General features: G+C 35.2%; 1 protein-coding gene across 8 annotated transcripts in view; it reads right to left on the bottom strand.

Annotated features, from left to right (window-relative positions):
• Positions 1 to 19,778, bottom strand: part of LOC108917842 (probable JmjC domain-containing histone demethylation protein 2C) — a 322,212-nt gene that overhangs the window by 225,005 nt on the left and 77,429 nt on the right. For 7 of the 8 annotated variants that reach the window (XM_023455245.1, XM_023455246.1, XM_023455247.1 and 4 more), the window contains exons 2-3: positions 14,728 to 14,889; positions 4,847 to 4,960 (exon numbers count right to left, since the gene is read on the bottom strand). In XM_023455245.1, coding sequence (XP_023311013.1) covers positions 4,847 to 4,960; positions 14,728 to 14,889 — 276 coding nt within the window. Of the gene's footprint in view, positions 1 to 4,846; positions 4,961 to 6,642; positions 6,679 to 14,727; positions 14,890 to 19,778 lie in introns of those variants that run through there. The other variant, XM_023455254.1, reaches the window with a different exon arrangement.

Below are 19,778 nucleotides of genomic sequence, written 5' to 3'. Positions count from 1 at the left end.
TGTTGACAGTCTGCATCTCTCAATTTTTGCTTAAAAATCAAAATATCTCGGAAACGGTCAATACTAAGTATGGAGTGTGCTATATGTTTTCAACTTAAAAATAGATGCTCTTTCCAAAAATTCAATAATATACAGGGGGTTCCATTTAAAATAAGAGAGTTAGTATCGACTTCTGGTATAACCGGAAGTACGATGACCTTGAAAATATTTTAGCTTGGTAGGCTCCACGGTCCGTATCACACAATCACAATTTCAAAAAAATCATTCGAGCAGTTTCCCAGATATCCATCGATGGAGTTCGTGGTGGGACATCCTGTATATGTTTTAATGCAAGTGAAATAAACTTTTACTGAATTTACAAATCCTTGGTATTTTCACGAGCTTTGGCTCTATCTATCTAAAAAGTTAATAAAGAAACGTAAATTAAAATACATATAACCTGTTATAGTAATTTGTAACTTATCTCCGAATCGCCCTGTGGATATATATTTAACAGTCTCACGTTGCGAACATTAATTAGTCACTGTATCCAATCCAGACCGATAAACAGTGATATATTTATTTTTTTAGCTTTGTTTATAAAAACTCGATGTTTACAAGGTCCACTGATTATTTTACTATATCCAGTGTTTGTTTACACACCGTATGTATGTGGAATTCCATTACTCATTACCGGAACTTCGATATTTAAACGATAACCAGCTCGGTCGTGCATTATTTCGAGAATCTCGGTATTTGCTTACATTACCGCAAATATTTGCCCGCTGCAGGTGAAAAGAAAAACAAATTAAAATTTCTGCGTTAGTCAGCCAAACGAAATAACACATGCTAATCACTTCGCTAAAACGGGAATTTAAAGGCGTTAAAATAATTCAAATTCTACCAATGAAATCATAAATCAACGATTTAAAGATGAAAGTGTTTTATTTGCCCTAAATATTAAATTAAGTAGCAACTAAACGGACCCAGATCCAGATATGTGACGTGGTGCATAAAAAAGAGTAAGGCAAGGCTGTACTAAAACGACTGTTGATTTACTCGCAAATTATATTGAAGATTCAAACATCCCTGAAAATTATTTATGAAAATGTTTTTCTTAGGAAAATTCCATAAAAATTCTCTTTAACTAATCAAAGCCTATTTAATTCACTTCTGATATCTGTTTTTCGCGAAAACTTAAGAACAAGCATATAGTTAACATTTTTGCTGAGCCTGATATAAACATTATTTTAATTCAGTCAGAAGAAGCAACATTCGAAGATGTATGTTCCCAGTACCTAGACGTTGAATAAATCGTCTGGGGCTGGGAGTATATTTTTGTTGTTGCTTCGATCAACGTGGCTACAAGGAAACGCAGCGCATACATTTTTATGGAGAAGCCAGATTCAAATTTTCCCTGGCGTGTAAATACATTTTTGTCCCTCTCTTTTACAGAGCACTTTTGTGTTAAATAAAAATAAAAGCATCTGTTTAAATTATATTTTAAAGAAAAGAGAGAAGTTTGTTAAATTTTTTGTTACATTTTCTGTTAAAAAAAATTTCCCCTCCGCCTAACTTCCGAATTTTTTGTTCCATTTTTTGTCAATTTTTAACAAAACACAATAATAGCAATTTCAATTAAATTTTATGGAAAAGAGAAAGAATTCTTTGTTAAATGTTCTGTTAAATTTTTTGTTCAAAAAAATATTTTGTGGATCATGTAGCGGGATCGCAGAAGTTTGAAGAGGTATTTGCCGCGCCTGATATTTTTTAAGAAATTTTGTCGCTTTTAATAAAATTTTACGTATTTCGGGAATTTTGTATTAGGATAGCAGAATATCGAGGTGTTTGCCGCGCCTGAAAAAAAAAAGATAGATTTTCTAATGCCAAAATTTAACTTTTTGATGAAAATTTTGCCAAGATTCTGTAAGAATATATTTTATGGATCATGTATCAGGATCACAGAAGCTTGAAGAGGTATTTGCCGCGCCTGATAAAAAAAGAAAGGTATATTCTGGAAGAGATATTATAGTTCTTAAAATAATGAAAAAACTCCAGCGAACTATAACGGCCCTCATCAATTCAAAATTGCAGTTAGTTCATCTCTAGCTCCATAAATTTTCGAGGTTGTTTTAGTTTGATTGTCGCAATGAACGAAATTTCACTTTTTAAATAAAACAGAAGTGAAGCCAATGAAAAAATTTATTAAAAAACATTATCACAATATCGCTTTACCAATCTAACACAATTTAGTACATCGTAATAACTGATATAAGGATTGCCTGATAACTAGACTGTTCATGTGTCAAAGATACAAGGCGAAAGCGACACCGGTTTTCCGTCATTTCTCGACTTGTTTTGTTGCTTCTAGTTCCGGAAAATATTTCACCGCGTTCGTGGCTAATTAACGTGTTTCAACTCGAAAGAATTCTGTAAAATAAAATTAAAAAATTAACACATACCTACAGGGTGTTTTGTACTATGATACACAATAAAATGTCCCTATATAATATTTTTATGTATTTTTGATTCATGTCAAATTTGATATGCCAATCCGATGGCATCAATTGCATTGTTGCAAGACCGTTATTTCCGCAGATATAATCCAAAAATTTATCTTTCCAGTGAAGTACCATTATATGATTACTTCCTTGGATATATCCTTTCCTTGCAATTACAACAATATAGTCTTCGATTCGATTCTAACTGTAAGAGAGATATATCCACAAAAGCGTGGCATAAGCAGATACTAGAAAGAAACTGTTAGTTGTTTGGCAACCAAATCCTCCATTTACGGTTCCCAGCCGGGCCGTCGCGACGGTAAATTGGAATTAACCACATCCATCAAAGCGTATATATCCATGATATCGTTCGGGAGAGATCGACTGTTATCTTTGGTTGCTGTTTTCACACCGGTGATTTTTTATTGTTTTATTAGTTTACAAGTAATGAATTTTAGCTCTTCATATTTTTTTCATATACCTAACCGTTTCCGTAAAGCGCTAAAATTCAAGATCATTGCATTTCTGATTAGATGGTGAACAAATTTTAACATTTTTCGCGGTAAATAGTTAATAAAATTTGAAAATATGGTGTGCATTTCTTCATATTCACGCCATCTAAACAGATTTTTGCTGTCGTTTCTCGTTTGTCTGTTACGGGCCCGAGACGCGAACTTTGAGACACCCTGTACATTAACGCAAAGCCAAAGTATACTTGGAGTGTACCCGTGCAACCTGGGCAATCTCTCGATCACCAGTTTTGGTAGCATTTAAGAATAGAATAAATTTAATGGTTGGTCATTCGTGACCACTATTAATATCACGAAACAAAAAAAAACAAATTTCAGCACCATTGTTAGGATTGTAAAGCCAGTTAGCCACGCAACCGCCTCGATCCCAAGGCCACCCGCTGACCGTACGACATGGGCATGAGAGATGAGAACGTCGACGCGAGAACGAGGAATCTTACTACACGCTAATTAATTCCATTTCGTTTTTTACGGAACGGGTCACTGTTCACGTTCTCTCCGAAACGAAACGGGTTTTTTTCGCGGCACGGCGATTACTTCCCCGCCCGGGGCTGCATTTTTTTTTATATCCACATCGCGCTTTGTTGGTGGGAGGCCCCGAAAGAGCCATAATTTAATACCGGGCTCAATTAATGCCTCTCGACGAGACAATTGGTCAATTAGGGTACGGTCTTCATGGAACCCGATGCGGTTCGTTTCACATGCAGCGGGACGGGCTTCGAGTTAAAAAGGTTTCCAAAATGGTTATAATTACGTATAGGTATCGTACACAGGGTGTGAGAAGTTTGACTGTCTTAATTTATAAACCTTATATGACATGGGGGTCCTAAACTCAACCATTACCGTGAAAGAAATCAAAATCTCCAGCTTAACGTATAAAAGTTCGATTAATTAAGGAATATCGACATAACTGCGTTCGTAGAATACCATAAAATACAATGATTATCCAGCAATACTCAATTCAGACGGTATCTGGAATTGGACCGTGTCTGAGTGTTTTTTGCGTACCACTATTTCCTTTTCTTGGGGTGTTTTCCAGCGAGTGCACGATTCGAAGATGGTATGCGTCGGCTGTGTAGCGTTAGGTTAAGCGCTGTTGTCACATTGTGATGAAACTCAATATTAATACTCGCTGTATTTTGAAAACTGTTAATCCTACGCCCCTGTAATATATGTACAACTTTTTTGTTCATTTATGATTACTCTATGTCATGCTGAAGTAATGACAGTCAAACCTTTTACACCCTGTATAGTGGCAGTGGGAACAGGTTTGGGACATTTCGGTAATATTCCTAGAGCCTTTGCCTTAAAGCAATGTTACCAAATTGGAAAGAGCAGCGAATTCTAAGTATCTTTGAGAGTAAGAGTAGTTGTTTCCGCAATAGCATCGTATTTGTTGGTATAAATCAATGCTGATCGAAGCATTAGTCCGCAGAGTAGTTGCTTCTTGCAGCGTCACCCATTAAGAATCCAGAAGTCTCCTAAGACACTTAAAAAAGAATCCTAGAAATTTGTACCGCTATAATAAGTGTTCAAAATGTTTATCACATTCTAAACAAGTGCGAAATCAAATTGACTCGTACGTGAGTAAATGCCCTTCTACCTATGGGAAGTTTGTTGTGATCCTCATTCAAGACGAGACACCGCAATAAAAGGTCTAGCATGTAGTCTTTCTGATGCCGACTCCCACAAATATGTCGTATTTTGCATCCCCACAAGTTGGGGAAAAATTATTCACCAATAACAAAAGTACAAATAGCCAAAAGACATAATAACGAACAACATCCTTCTAATCAAACTAACAACATGATTGTAAAGTAAGTGAATAGTTCTTACCTGATAAGGCTCTAGAAGTTTGTAGTCTTTGAAGGCTAATTCTCTATCTACCAAAAATTCTACTGGCTGGAGATGTGTAGGTATATCTACTGTAGAAACTATAGCGGAGAACGTCTGAAAAGAAAAAAATTGTTTTATACGTTTTTAATAGAGATATAGCACAAGAATAAATGATTCTTGTGGATATAGTATAGTCTTCCGAAGTCAGTTCAACATGTATATAAACGGGACTTTCCGACCCTGTATAAAAACGCCTAGCAATAAAACTTAGTGAGTTTCATAGGCGTCCCTAAACAAGTTCTGCGCTAAAGGTAAAAAATAATAATAAGTATATAATTTTTATTTTTTGCTTCCTCTTCTATAACACCTTGTTTAATAACACGAAAAATTGTGGACACTGAATCTATAGTTAATATGTGAATTGTATTTATAATTTCTTTAGCTGATTTTTCATTTTCTTCCTTTTTTGAACAATTGTAAATATTTAAAATGAGACGCCGATATTGAACATGTAAATCTTTATTTTTAAATTCTAAATCTGTTTCATCAACAACCAGTTGACGAAGGTCTCCAAAATGCCATATTATAATAATATTAGTAAACAAAATATCCCCCTTATTTCTCCCTTTGGCAATTGTAATATGAATGATTAATAGAAGGTGCCCATAATAAAATAAAATTACCTGAATCACCCCAAATTCCATACTGCTGCACTGCACTGCTAGGCAATTTGTCGACAACTGAAATTTATGGCCGGTCGCCCAGTGCGGCTGTGCTTGTGCGTCGTTTGCCCGCGCGCGCTTTCTGGGCGACCAGACCTGTATATGGGTATGGCTAAATAAATATGGGAACAAGTTCTTCAAATATTTCAATGCTGAGTTGCTGCGTAGCGACCGAACCTGATACATACTGCCTAGCTCTTTGGTCCTCAATTGAGATCGGAAAGACTATACTTTAAATTGCATAAATAAAAGGCATTGTTTGCTAAAAATTAATTAATAGGATGCATATTTTCAATTGAGTAAGTCAGGGATTGCATTTCATATACTTTTAAAATTGAAGATTTTCATTCCGAAGAAGAAATATAGTTTCATTAATAAAAAATTATTTACGAATACGTTGCCTCAATAAAGCTGTTCGAAGGTCACCACTGAATATGTAAAAAGAAAATAACAACTCAAATACTTTATTTACAATAATTATCTGTGTTGCTTAACACCTTGAAAAAATATTTTTATATTGAAATGCTCAACATAAAAAACATTGTGAAAAAAGCTTCTCAATGCTAATCAGATTCACGACAGCGACAATAATTTTACAAATCTATTCCCCGAAATAAAAAACTCGTGACTTTGAAATGACTTTCACGGGATCAGAGTAGGTCGACGACTACACAGACAAATTCCTGCTCGTTTAATTACCCGGCCAATTTAAACAAGACCGCTTCAAATTCGGGCCTTGAAGCGACGATTAGCCCGTCCGTATTTTTAGACGAAAATTTCACGCAAAGGAAAAAAAATGCATAAATATGTATCTGGCAAGGATTTATACCGCAACAATTACGCGCGCGGGCAATTCAGTCATGGCACGGAGGTTCGCCTTGACCATTCGGATCGCCCGAATAAAAAAAAAACATTCAAGCTATTTCAGTCCGGCGTAATAAATATTTATGAGGCGGTGGTTTATGTATACTGAATCGGTAATTCGCATTTTTACAGCGAGGATTTACGATCGTTATTCATTAGATTTTTTAAATAATGCATACAGTGGTGTGTGACTCAACGCATACACCTTACCATGCGGTGAAGTCCTTGAAGATGCTAGTAAACTATTTAAATTTCACACGCAACGAAATATACCAGGGCAATTAAATTATTTTCAAATCATAATCGTTCTTCCCAAATCCCGAACAAATTATTACCCGTTTGCAAGTCTTTGTACCACTTGTAATTTTTTTTTTCATCACTGAAGGCCTTCTGTAACATTCTCAACGTTTCCGCGGCAGAATATTCATTTCGCAAATTTTACGAGACCAAAAATTTTAACCTACACCACGAACCCGAAGTATTTCACACATCTGCTGCCTGTAATTTATGCAAATCACTTCGGCAAACAAACAACCGATGCAATTAACATACGTCTAGCAAATTAACAAGTTCGTATGTGTACTCGTTTGTGCCGTGGCAGGTATTTTGACCTTATTTTTCCACGATTAGTCAAGGTCTCTGCGGTCGAAATGTCGGTTAAATGTTTTGTTTACACAAAATCCCACAGCTAAGTAAATAACGAGGGTAAGGCGTTTCAGTTGTACTTTTTTGACTTGTGATACAATGATAAGAGTACTTATAGAATTGTTGTTAATCTACGGCGAATATCGTCAAAACACTGGAGAGGCATCGCACATATTAATCATTTTAACTGCTCAAGTTTATGTACAAATGTTTTGGCATACACTTCGCATACATTTTTCAATATTTCAACCGTGTTAAACTAGATCAATTTATCTGGTTCCTAAATTCGATTCGGCACATTCCCAGGTGTATTTACACAATGAATTTATTTATGGGTCCCAGTTCATGCCAAGAAGTCTGGATCAACAAGATTCCTGCAAAGCAATCTGTTTTGCCACGAAACTATGCGTTCCCAGAAAACAAACTTTCTGGAACCTTTCCCAACGAATAAATCTCGCGCTTTATTATGCTGCCCCGTCGTCCGTGAGCATGATTTATTTTTTTTTTCGGTCCCGATTTTAAAACTTATTTTCATTCTGGTTGTGCAAAAGATAAATACCGTGTTTGAGTCACTGATATCGAGGCAATTTTCGTCGTAAAACGACCGGTGGTTATTATAAATAACCGGTAAAGTGATGCGTACGGTCAAGAAGAGGTAGGGTGGAGTGGGGCGAAATGGAAAAAATCTAGTGACACAACCTGTTGGAAATATAGAGTTGGACACGAATTTTTGTTTCGGCAAGCTGAATTTATCACTATAGATGCTAAATATTATGTACAATAACATATTAGTTTCCACAGTCATAAAAATGGGGGGAAGATTGTTTACAGGTTAATTGTATAATTTTTACGTAAATTCACGTTTCTCACTTATAACTTTTTTCCGTTAATTTCCACGAGAAAACAGTGAAGTACTTTTTTTGTCTTCAAAAGACCTACAAAACTAGCCCTCGAGCGTCAAAAAATATTGATTAGATCAAAAGTTATGAACAGAACCCACGTAACGTTCTATTTCATTATCTTTTTGCCTTTCTATTAAGGAAGAAAGTTAGGCGATTGTAAATATTTCTGAACAGTTCTTGATTTGTCTTTGATTTGGGTATAATTGTAAACCTTCTGTTTCCACTAATTCTAAGATTTGATTGAGCAAAAACACAAATCGTATCATGCATTTCACTGTGAGAAAAATCATTATGTCCTGGCATTTTTGATATTAGAATTTTTGCTACAAATAATTATTAAATTAGAAAAATAAGAGATATCCTTACTAAACCCTTATTAACTCAACGCAAAACTGTCAAATATTTGTTGACACAAAAAACTGACATGTGCCGACAGAAGCCTACTTGAAAAAAGTCAAAGCAATAACGGTGGCCAATGCGATTTTACGTTGAACTTTTAAAATGCAATAATTGAAAAGGCGTTAAAGTTTCGATGATTTAAAGAAAAGAAAGAATATCATTTCTATGTAAAATTAAACTGCCTTTAGATTTTTAGACACACTTTATAGTCATAGTTCATTAGACAAAAAAAATGTGTTATGATATACTGAAGTAACAGGGTGTAACTAACGCCCTGTATAGATAGTGCCAAATTCAGCGTAATTCGTAATTCTCATACCAAAAAAACATAAAGCTACCAATTTTCGAGTCGATTCTGCTAAAAATTCCAAAATTATTAAGAAATTTCACATCAAAATTCCAATTTAGAACAACACCCTGTATCTCGTAAACCTGCGACATTTGTATAATCATCACATTTTGGTGCGCGGCATCTCCAGTTCAGAGATTGCCCATTCTTAATGAATCTCCCCGTATATTTTTTAATTCTACAAACAATTCCGACACTACCGTCTTCGACTTCGATTAAATCTGCCCCGGTCGACCCCACAGACATCCGCAAATTAACTCTTATTCCACTCGACGGCAATTTAAACAAATTGCACTTCCCGGTCGTGATGTGGGTCAAACAAACATCTGGTTCTGGTTTTCTTAGCAACGGTCTTACTGCTTGAATTCGCTGGTCGACCCATATTACTCCTCTTATCTGTTCTATCGCCGGATCAACCATCGACTGCTCCTTGGAAAACAATTGGTTTATTTACGCTGGTTGGGTCTAGTGGGCCATCGAGAAAATCGCACTTTAAAAAGATATGAATATGAATATGAGATATGAGAAATGTAGGCGTTACATTTCTATACAAGGCTATCAAATTACCATAAAAACAAATGAAACTGAATTTGTAATTATTGTTTGACTTTTGATCTTTTAGACAGTTTCATGCATTTATTTAGTGACACCCTGTATGTTTACAAAATACAGTTCGAAGAGATGTTATTTATCATCATAAAACGCTGGTTAATTGAAGTGTTTGTTTATTACTGAGAGATTGTGTAACATTACGTCCGGTTACAAGTTATATGTTTATTTTTTTATATATTTACCTACACATGTTTACCTATTACTGCGCTTCAACTGTTAAGTACATACAAAAAGATATTTCTTTACATAAAAAAATGTGTTTACTTTACATTAAAATGTGCAAATATTTGCATTTTATTGTATGTTTTCAAAAATAAGCGAATAACACATACAAATAAAAACAATAACTATAAATCATTTTTTTAAGACGATAAAACTTTTATTTATAAAATGATGTATACTATACAAACTCTTGGCTTCAGTTCAAACACAAAATTATTTTCTGTGAATACTGTTTAATTTCAATTTTTTTTTCTTGGCGATGCGTTTATTTTGGTACCTCCCACACAGCTTTATATCCATTTTTGTAGCCAGGCGTACCAAAATAAATATTTATGAATGGTCGGCCAAAAAAAATCTTTTACGAACAATAAAGGTAACCCACGCACTTCGATATTTAAATAAACCCAGATATTTCTGGGTAAAAATAGTCTCGACTCGATGATATATGTGACAGCAGCCAGTGCGATCGTCAGAAATGTTTTTTTTTTCTATGCAGGTAGAGAAATAGGCGCTTTATAAACAAGAAATCGTACTTTTAGTAAGACAATGACAGAACAAGGAAATCCATCTAAACTATAAAAATATTGAAATGATGAATAAGAAGTAAAAATATGCTATTTTTTCTTGAAGTGATTTGTTCCCATCTTGTTTAGATGTTCTAAAACTATTGCGTTGTCTAAAACAAAAAATTATCAGTAGTAATACCACCAGTGCATGGAAAATTATCGACAATTTTACCAAAATTTGCATGAATTGAATTGCGTCTCCCGCGTACTGAGACCAATTATGCGGTGTTGCCGATGTTACACAACATTCTGTATATCTAAAACGTTTATTATTATTGGCTGTTGTAAAAAGTAATAAAATGTGCGCTATAAAAAGCTGTAAACGTTTAGAAACCACAATTAACCCGATAATTGAAAAAATTTGTTGCACTTTTCGAAATATATTTCTAAATGCATTGTTTTATCACCTGCGATAGGATCCACTTTCTCGAATTTTAAGCGCATTGACGTTTTACGCAATAACATGGTTTGAACCGTTATATCGTTGGTAAAAAAAAAGTAATAGATTAATCAATTGGTACCGATGACATCAAAACATTTTAAAAAGACGAAATTACTTTCTTTGAAGTTAAATTGAAACAACTTTATTATATTTTCAATTACTGTTATAATGTCAATTTAAATTCTTTTGTCAAACTAGGATAAGCACCTATTTTTTGGCTCTTGCAATTATGGTTTTCTTCTAAGAGTGGTATTTTCAAAATCATTGCAAGTTAATTAAATAACAAAGTGGCAATTTAAGACTGAAATAAAAAAATCGTTCTCCTGCCTAAAAATAAAGCAGAATAACTTTATTATCTGTAATTATTAATTTGTTACACGAAGAAAGTTTATATAATAGATCAAAATATTCAGGTGTTCCGCAAGGGTTAATCATGAGGGCACAGCTGTTTGTTATTTTTATTAATGAACTATGAGTGTCTGGAGGTCAATTATTTACTCTATGTGGGCGACTTAAAGTTCCTGGGAGTTGAAATTTGTATTAATTGTACTAGATTACAAAACAATCTTGACAACTTATATAGTTGGTGTTTGAACGAAAATTTGTGTCCTACAAACAGCGCAAAACAACTCTAATATTAATTATAAAATTGGTGAATATTTTTTAATAAATACGCAATTTATTGACCTCGGTATTAGTTACTAACCAATTCTGCTTTTAGAAATTTAGGCTATATTTTGTGTGATTCTAAGGACTTTCAGAACGTAAAGATTCTAAATATCCACATTGTTTATAATATTCAATTAGAGAAAGTACAACAGAGATACTTAATGTCTAGAGATCTGAAGGATCACTTATTCAAACACTCTACCGCAACCAGACAATGCAGCAGCGAAACTTTTTCGGACCACCGCAATTTACGTAATCCGCAAAAAAGTTCAAGTTCGATTATACACCGGGAGAACGCGAACGGCGTTCTTTGTTTCGTCGTTTCGATTACCGAAACGGGGTCGGAGCTAATTCGAAATTAAATCTAAACTTTCATTTAATCCCGAACCGTAAACGACGCCTGCAATCGAGATCTTGCGCGGAACGTGATCGTGCAACTTTTTCACCTCCAATCGACCTCTACCGTTCCTACAGTCTCGAATTGTGCCTCGCGCGGACCAAGGCTTCGAAACTGGTGGAAATTTCTAATAAACGCTCTCGTGAGTACAAAATAAGTTCGTTAAAAAGTCCTAAGTCGCAAGGGAAATATACAGGGCGTTAATTAATTACCTCAACACATATACAATTACAAATCACTATGAATAAATACTAAACAGATTTTTCAAATTTTCTTGTCAAAAACGTTTTTTTCCGAAGACATTTTAATATACAGTGCTTTCGAAAAGTAACGAATAAATTCATTATTTTTTAAATAAGTTTTCGAAAAAATCCCCTGGCGCGTCGATTTTGTTTTTAAAAAAGGCACTTTTTGACATACGACCCATATTTGTGACGTCATCGTTGTTCGATATATGACGTCATCGGCAATTTTTTTAACTGGCAACCCCCAATTTTGACCATGCCATTTGAAAGAGCGTGTCATTCTACAAACACAGATCATGAAAAATTATGGTGTTACATAACAAAAATTTCAAGAAAATATTGTTTGAAGATTTTAAAATTTAATTTTCACAATACTGAAAATGATAATCATTATGTAAAAATCGACTAAATGGTGCACCTCCCCATTATGCAACACCTGTTTGTGCTTATTTAGGCGAGCTGTTCCCGAATCGTTGGATAGGGAGAAGGGGGCCGATTGAGTGGCCAGCCAGATCGCCTGATTTGACACCCCTAGATTATTTCTTGTGGGGATACTTAAAAAGCAAAGTATACGTTACTAGACCGGTTAATTTAGATTTAAAAGCAAGAATTCGTCACGAGATACATCGTATACCCCTGAAGTTATTGATAATGTCCAAAAAGAATTTATTAATCGTCTTGGCTACTGTCAGGCAGCCAACGGTGCACAATTTGAACATTTAATTTAGTCGATTTTTACATAATCATTATCGTTTTCAGTATTGTGAAACTTAAATTTTCAAATCTTCAAACATTATTTTCTTGAAATTTTTGTTAGTAACACTACAATTTTTCATGATCTGTGTATGCACGCTCTTTCAAATGGCATGGTCAAAATTGGGGGTTGCTATTTAAAAAAATTGTCGATGACGTCCTATTTCGAACAACGACGTCACAAATATGGCTCGTATGTCAAAAAGTGCCTTTTTTAAAAACAAAATCGACGCGCCAAGGGATTTTTTCGAAAACTTCTCAATTTAAAAAATAATGAATTTATTCGTTACTTTTCGAAAGCACTGTATATAGCTTTTTTGAGGTTAGGTTTCCAGCATTATACGTTACATATTGTCACAGTTTGACATTTGCATGCGAAAGCAGTGGCGTCACTTACAAATTTAAAAATAACTGTTAAATATATTAAAATACTTTTATCAGCATCGCACTTTGTTGAGATGGGCTTCAGTATATTTCTTTATCGTTAAAGTAATTTTGTAGTGAAAAGTGCGACATACATATTTGCGTGATAATAACTAAAATAGTGTTCTATCTGACACGATTTTTCTGTCTTAAGGTCAAATTCCCAGGCTTGATGCTCGACGCACGAACCGATTATCTGTCACTATCTCTAAAAATAATCCACCTTCCGTTTGTCGTGATTGAATGGTGCATAGGATGAGTCATCGACCACAAATACAGCGATTCTAATTGCGATTCTAGTAAAGACCTCGCCTTGAATTTTAATGGATTGTTTGCGTTCGTGTTTATGCACTCGAAAAAAAGAGTTACGTTCGTTCGAGGGAATACCAGAATAAATTGAGAAATTTCGAATTAATCGTCTTAAAAAAAAGCTATTACCCCGCACAATGGGGGAATAGTGTGGTGTTTTCTTGTTTCGACTTGTTGCCGTCGTTCTGATAGTTACAGGATATTTTTGAAATTATCACGATCGTAAAACTGAAACCGTAACAAAATAAGACCCACTATAAGTCACAGATACATAAGAATTGAAGTTTACTTGACTACGAGAACTTTGGAAATAATTCCTGTAGGAGAAAACATCAAATGCCACTTTGTCTACCCCTACACACAATGTAATAAAGTTCAAATAAAAGAAAATGTCAGTTGCCAACTTCAAAGCAATCAAAAGCGTTTTCTTTACATTTCCAGTGTTAGGTATATACCTTTTGCAAGTAGTATATAGTGACACTTCTATGCTCTGATGTAACAAAGGAATGTTACGAAGCTGTCAAACCTACGAAACACGATTTTATCCGAGCGGAACGAATGTTTTGAATTTTATTGCTATTACACATAAAACATCGGTGGTTAATTGAATGAAAAAAAAAATCTTGATATTAATCCTTATCTGAAGGCAATTTTTCCGCGCGATATATCTATGATTGTGCCAAGGCCGTTTCCCCCTGCTGATAGATCACCGCAGAAGAATCGCAAGGACATCGGAAATATACGATTAACGCGACCACGAAGGCGTTTTATCAATCCCCGATGACGGCAATCGCTCGTAAAAAATAATCTTCTCGGCAAATATTTATCCTTGCGTCTGCGTAAGCTGGTATTTTTAGTCCGGTTTCTAGTTTCCCGTAAACAGACATAAGTAACATCTCGTTATGTAAGTGGATAGGAACGCAGAAGTTCGTCTTTTTTTAGATCTGTTGACAAAGTTTAATTTACTGCTTTTCCATACTACAATACAACATTGTATAGGATTATGTCAGAACTTGTATACTATAACAATGAAAGATGCATACTGATGTACAACGAAATAGTCGCATTGTAACTATACAGAGTGTTCTACAAGCTCTAGGACAGAGCTTGTACAACACCCTGTATAGATACCATAAACATTATAAACTTCTAAGTACACTATCGCCATCTATCGGTTATAAACCTCTTTTGGAGCTTTTCTACAGTTAAAAAAAAGACCTTTAGGATGCATTCCACGCGAATGGAATGATCACATAATTTACCGAATGAAAAATAACACCGCGCCCGTCAGCACTAAAAACGCCTCGCCCCCAGCCACGACGGATAAGCGAACAAAAAACAAACTGTAATGGGAATACTCACGAGTGCCGGCCACAGGGCAGTGCCGTGCGTAGGGGTGAAGGGGTCCCTGCGCTGCGCCCATACCAGGGCCTGCTCCACCATGAACATTTGGAAGAGGCCCTCCTTGTAAACGCTGATCCACTCGCGCCGGTGCCACTCCACGTCGTCGTACTCCACCAGCACCTGCAACGACAGAATAAATCATATAATGTTGAAATGTCATATTAATTAAAATATCCTAATAATTGCACTAGTGCTCCGATAACTGCACTATTGAGTTGATAATTGAGTACTAGTGCTCTGACAATTGAAAGTTCAGGTGCGCTGATACGTGCACTAGTGTACTGACGAATTGCACTAGTGCGATGATACATGCACTAGTGTACTGAGGAATTGCAATAGTGTACTGATAATTGCACTAGTGTACTGACGAATTACACTAGTGCGCTGATACATGCACTAGTGTACTGACGAATTGCACTAGTGCGCTGATACATGCACTAGTGTACTGACGAATTGCAGTAGTGTACTGATAATTGATCTAGTGTACTGACGAATTGCACTAGTGCGCTGATACATGCACTAGTGTACTGACGAATTGCAGTAGTGTACTGACTAGTGTACTGACGAATTGCACTAGTGCGCTGATACATGCACTAGTATACTGACGAATTGCACTAGTGTACTGATGCATGCACTAGTGTACTGACGAATTCCACTAGTGCGCTGATACATGCATTAATGTGCTGACGAATTACACTAGTGTACTGATGAATTCCACTAGTGCGCTGATACATGCACTAATGTGCTGACGAACTGCACTAGTGTACTGATAATTGCACTAGTATACTGAAGAATTCTAGTAGTGCGCTCATGTGCACTAGTGTATTGACGAATTATACCAATGTACCTACTGATAACTGTACTAATGTGTTGACGAACTACACTAGTGCACTGGTTATTGCACTAGTGCAAAATCCCCGTTAAATTTTGAGCTAATCGGTTAAATATAACATACAAGTTAAACTTAGCACTCTGTACTCTGTGGTAATTTATTAAAAAATATATTTCTTCATTCGCAGCAGGCTCGTCCCTTCCTAAACCCGATGAAGGGCCGCCCACACCGCCTCAGATCCCCGGATTTTTTCCCGAGCCCCGTCCGGATAATCCCCGCAATTACCAGCGCCCTTTTAATAGAGCAGGCGAAGCGCGGTAGTGGCTGAAGCACCGCCAATATTATGCGCGTAATTCTGGCACATTATTTAATTCGCCCCATTATTATTCAACGCCGCGAGCCGGGCATCGCATTTGCATAATACATGTCGACAATCTAGCTATCATCCGACCCGACGTACTGGCTGGGCGCAGGGGTCACACGAAGGTCGAACGTCCGACGTCGACAGGTCCGCCAGGCCTCGGGGTTGCTGGTGGTTCGGTTTCTTTGCCGGCGGTAAACGGTACAGGTGTTCGGGTTAAGGCGTGTCCGCACCTGGCAGTACTTGGGCACGTAAACAGTTCTTAGGATAAGGAGTCAGGAGGAGCGGAAAGGTACAGGCAATTTCATCGGGTTTTCAGTTTGTAAATTTGTTACTTCGCATTTCTGCAGTCATTTCTTCTTCTTCCGAGCTCCCTTTCGGAAATGACCTGGGTTTCTTCAATTTCCTCTTTCAATTTGCTCAGTATTTCCGCAATTTTTGAAAATTGGATTAAACTCTACAAGTGACAAAGACGTAGTTTCTTTACGACAAAAACATATTCGAAATATTTTGCAGTCAACTGGCATTTAGCTATTGAATTTGAGCACTTGGAACTCCGCCCTGTACAACGCCCGTGATAGCGGCACTCCGTTGTTTATTTTTCTCGGTCTGCGTGTACCGCATCCTGTCTGAACAGCGTGGGTTTTACATTAAAGTTTCTTCCTACTTTGCATTCCCCGCTTTCCTCCCGCCTTATCAATCAAATACTTTATCTCCGGCCGTCCTTTTCGTGTCATCTCTCGCCGGGTGATAAACTTGAAAAGTTAGGGCGGGCGTAAATAAAATTCCGACGACTCCGACGTTTTATTACGGCAAACTTCGGCGAAACTGCCAAGTTCGCCTGGAAAAGTTCTTGGGAAATGTTTCAAGGTCGGGGGAGTTTTCCGTCTTGGGGAGAGCCGGACGTTGAAGGAAAATAACACCGACACGCTCGTGCCAGGTCAATTTTTTGCGTGCCTATCAGTAAATCCATAATAGCCTTGTTACGGTCGATTATCTCCTAAAGAAAGCTACCGAAAAATCTTAAGACACAAACGTTTTAGGGTTTTTTAAAATCTGTTATAATAAAGAATAATTAAGTGTGCAGGATCAGTCAAAGAGTCATGACTCATGACGAAACAAAGTTGCTTTTCCTTTAATAGAACACACTGTATATTATTCCATACTTCAATTATTCTCGAGATTCTAAACAAAATTTATATAGCACATTATGTACCTAAATTAACCGTTTTCGAGATATCGAATTTTGAAATTCATTTCCTTAAAAATTATAAAAAAATATCAGCGGCCCTTTATAATCATTACATACATATTAGGGTGGCCCAAAAAAAAAACGAATATTTTTTTTCGTGTCTTGTGAAAATTTGTTAATCATGTTCGAAGAGCTCCCTAAAAAAATCAGCTCAAAAAAAATTTTTTTAGAGGACGCTGAAGATTTTTATAAATTTCCAAAATCGTCAAAAATTTCATTCTTTTTTTTTTAATTTGAAAAAATCTCGATTCTGAAAATTTCAAATCGATATTTTAATTTCTAATTGTCACTCATAATTTCAAAGTAGTGTAGAGGTCTTTTAATATCTCATGAGCCGCGAAATACGCGAAAGGCGTGGCGTATCCCCATAATTCTTCTAATTAGCTCGTTGTGAAAACATTGACTCAGAATTAGACCATGTGCATCATTACAAGTAGACATGAACTAAGGCGCTCGGGCATCAATAAAGTCAACTGGCGAACGTTCGTTATATATATTTTTATTGTTTAAATTAAAATAATAAAGAATAGGGCATTTTATTATGATATTTGTAATCGGATCAAAGGCTTGTTTACGCTAGAGCTCGAGAGAGACTGTGAATAATAATAATGTTTTTAGGACGCAGAATAATTTAGGCGACGGTCGGAATTATGTTTCTGCGCATATGAAGGTCAAAGCTCATAAGATTTTAAAACATCTCTACTTATGTCTTCGAGCGACCTCTAAAAATAAATATCAACGAACTAATAATTATTTTTTATTGAATTTGATGAATGAATAGAAATAAATCACGACACTTAAATTTTAAAAAATTTCAAAATTATAAATATTTGATACTCACAGTGCGGTAGTAAATGTTACGTGGAGAAATTTTTTAAGTGTCTCGTGATTTATTTCTATTCTTTTGTTCATCAAATTCAATAAAAAAAATTATTAGTTCGTTGATATTTATTTTTAGAGGTCGCTCGAAAACAGTTTAAGGTACACTACTTTTAAAGTTAAAATAATTATGAATAACCTTTAGAAATTAAAATATCGATTTGAAATTTTCAGAATCAAGATTTTTTTCAACCTAGGAAATGATAAAATAATGAGAAAAAAGTTTAAAAAAATCAATCAATTTTGAAGGATTTTGGAGATTTTAAAAAATCATGACCTTTAAAAAAAATTTTCTTGAGCTGATTTTTTGAGGGGGCTCTTAAAACACTAACATATTTTCACAAGAGACACAAAAAAAAAATTTGTTTTTTTATTTCTTTTAACTTTGACACAAACACCCATTATAGTATTTCCGAAGTCAATTGAACATGTATAAAAATAAAAACGCCTAGCAATAAAATTTAATGAGTTTCATAGGCGTTCCTAAAAGGTTTTCTGCTAAAGGTAAAAAATAATATTAAGTTATATAAATATAATGTGTAGAAAATTTATATTATTATTTTCATTTGGCCAGTAACATATTTCAATTATTTATTTCGCAAACAATTGTATTATACTAATGGTAAATTTTGGTTATGACATATCAAAAAACATTTACATTTTCATTAAAATACAGGGTGTGCCATTTAAAACTCCCGGTGCCAATATTTCCGAAATGAAGAAATTTATTTTAGTTCCGGAAACTGGGGTTGTTAGGTCCCTCCAATAGCTTCAAATTGTAGGTATGATGTAACAGGAAAATTTATTATTTTATCTAAATCACAGCGAGATAAAATATTCTTTTACAATATTGTTATAATGACTTTATTCACATCACATACTAACCAACAAACAATTAATTATGAAAAAACAAATTATCAACTACGGAAAAAAAATTGTACAATGGTAAATCTTATAAATAGTAAGTATAGTTAAATTGAAAGACGCAAGCTGATAAAACTGTAATTATTGGAAAACTAATATGTGTCGTCTGTCAAACATGTTTTATTTTAAACAAATGACATGAGCCACCTATGACTGCATTTTTTAATAACATTTGATAAAATACGTTTCGTCTCTGCCCCTTATAAGATTTACCATAGTACAATTTTTTTTTCTGTAGTAGTATGTGATGTGAATAAAGTCATTATAACAGTATTTTAAAAGAATATTATGTCTCAGTGTGATTCAAATAAAATAATAGATTTTCCTGTTACATCATATTGCATGTTGAAGTCGACATATCTCGAAAACAAGGAAATATAGGGAAAAACTTTATATTACAAAAATTACTCAAAATTTAACGATCTTTCTGATGGACTGCATTTCCACATTCCAGGGAACAAAAAAATTGTTACTATTGCCACGCCATCTATACAGAAAGATTTGAACTAACAGTTCTAACTACAATTTGAAGCTGTTCGAGGGTCCTAACAGTCCCAATTTCCATAACTACAGTAAATTTCTCCATTTCGGAGATATTGGCAGCGGGAGTGTTAAATGGCACACCCTGTATATTATACTGCTCGCCATGAACTAAGAGGAATGTATGAACATATCCTTGCCAGTAAAGGATGAGGAAAGGTTGTTAGTTTAGGTTAGAAAAGTCTATTAAATAAAAATAATCAATAGTAAAATAATTCCGC

The sequence above is a fragment of the Anoplophora glabripennis genome, unplaced genomic scaffold (genome assembly GCF_000390285.2).
Source record: "Anoplophora glabripennis isolate ALB-LARVAE unplaced genomic scaffold, Agla_2.0 scaffold17, whole genome shotgun sequence".
NCBI classification, from domain to species: Eukaryota; Metazoa; Arthropoda; class Insecta; order Coleoptera; family Cerambycidae; genus Anoplophora; species Anoplophora glabripennis.
This window is presented reverse-complemented; position numbering and strand designations above follow the sequence as displayed.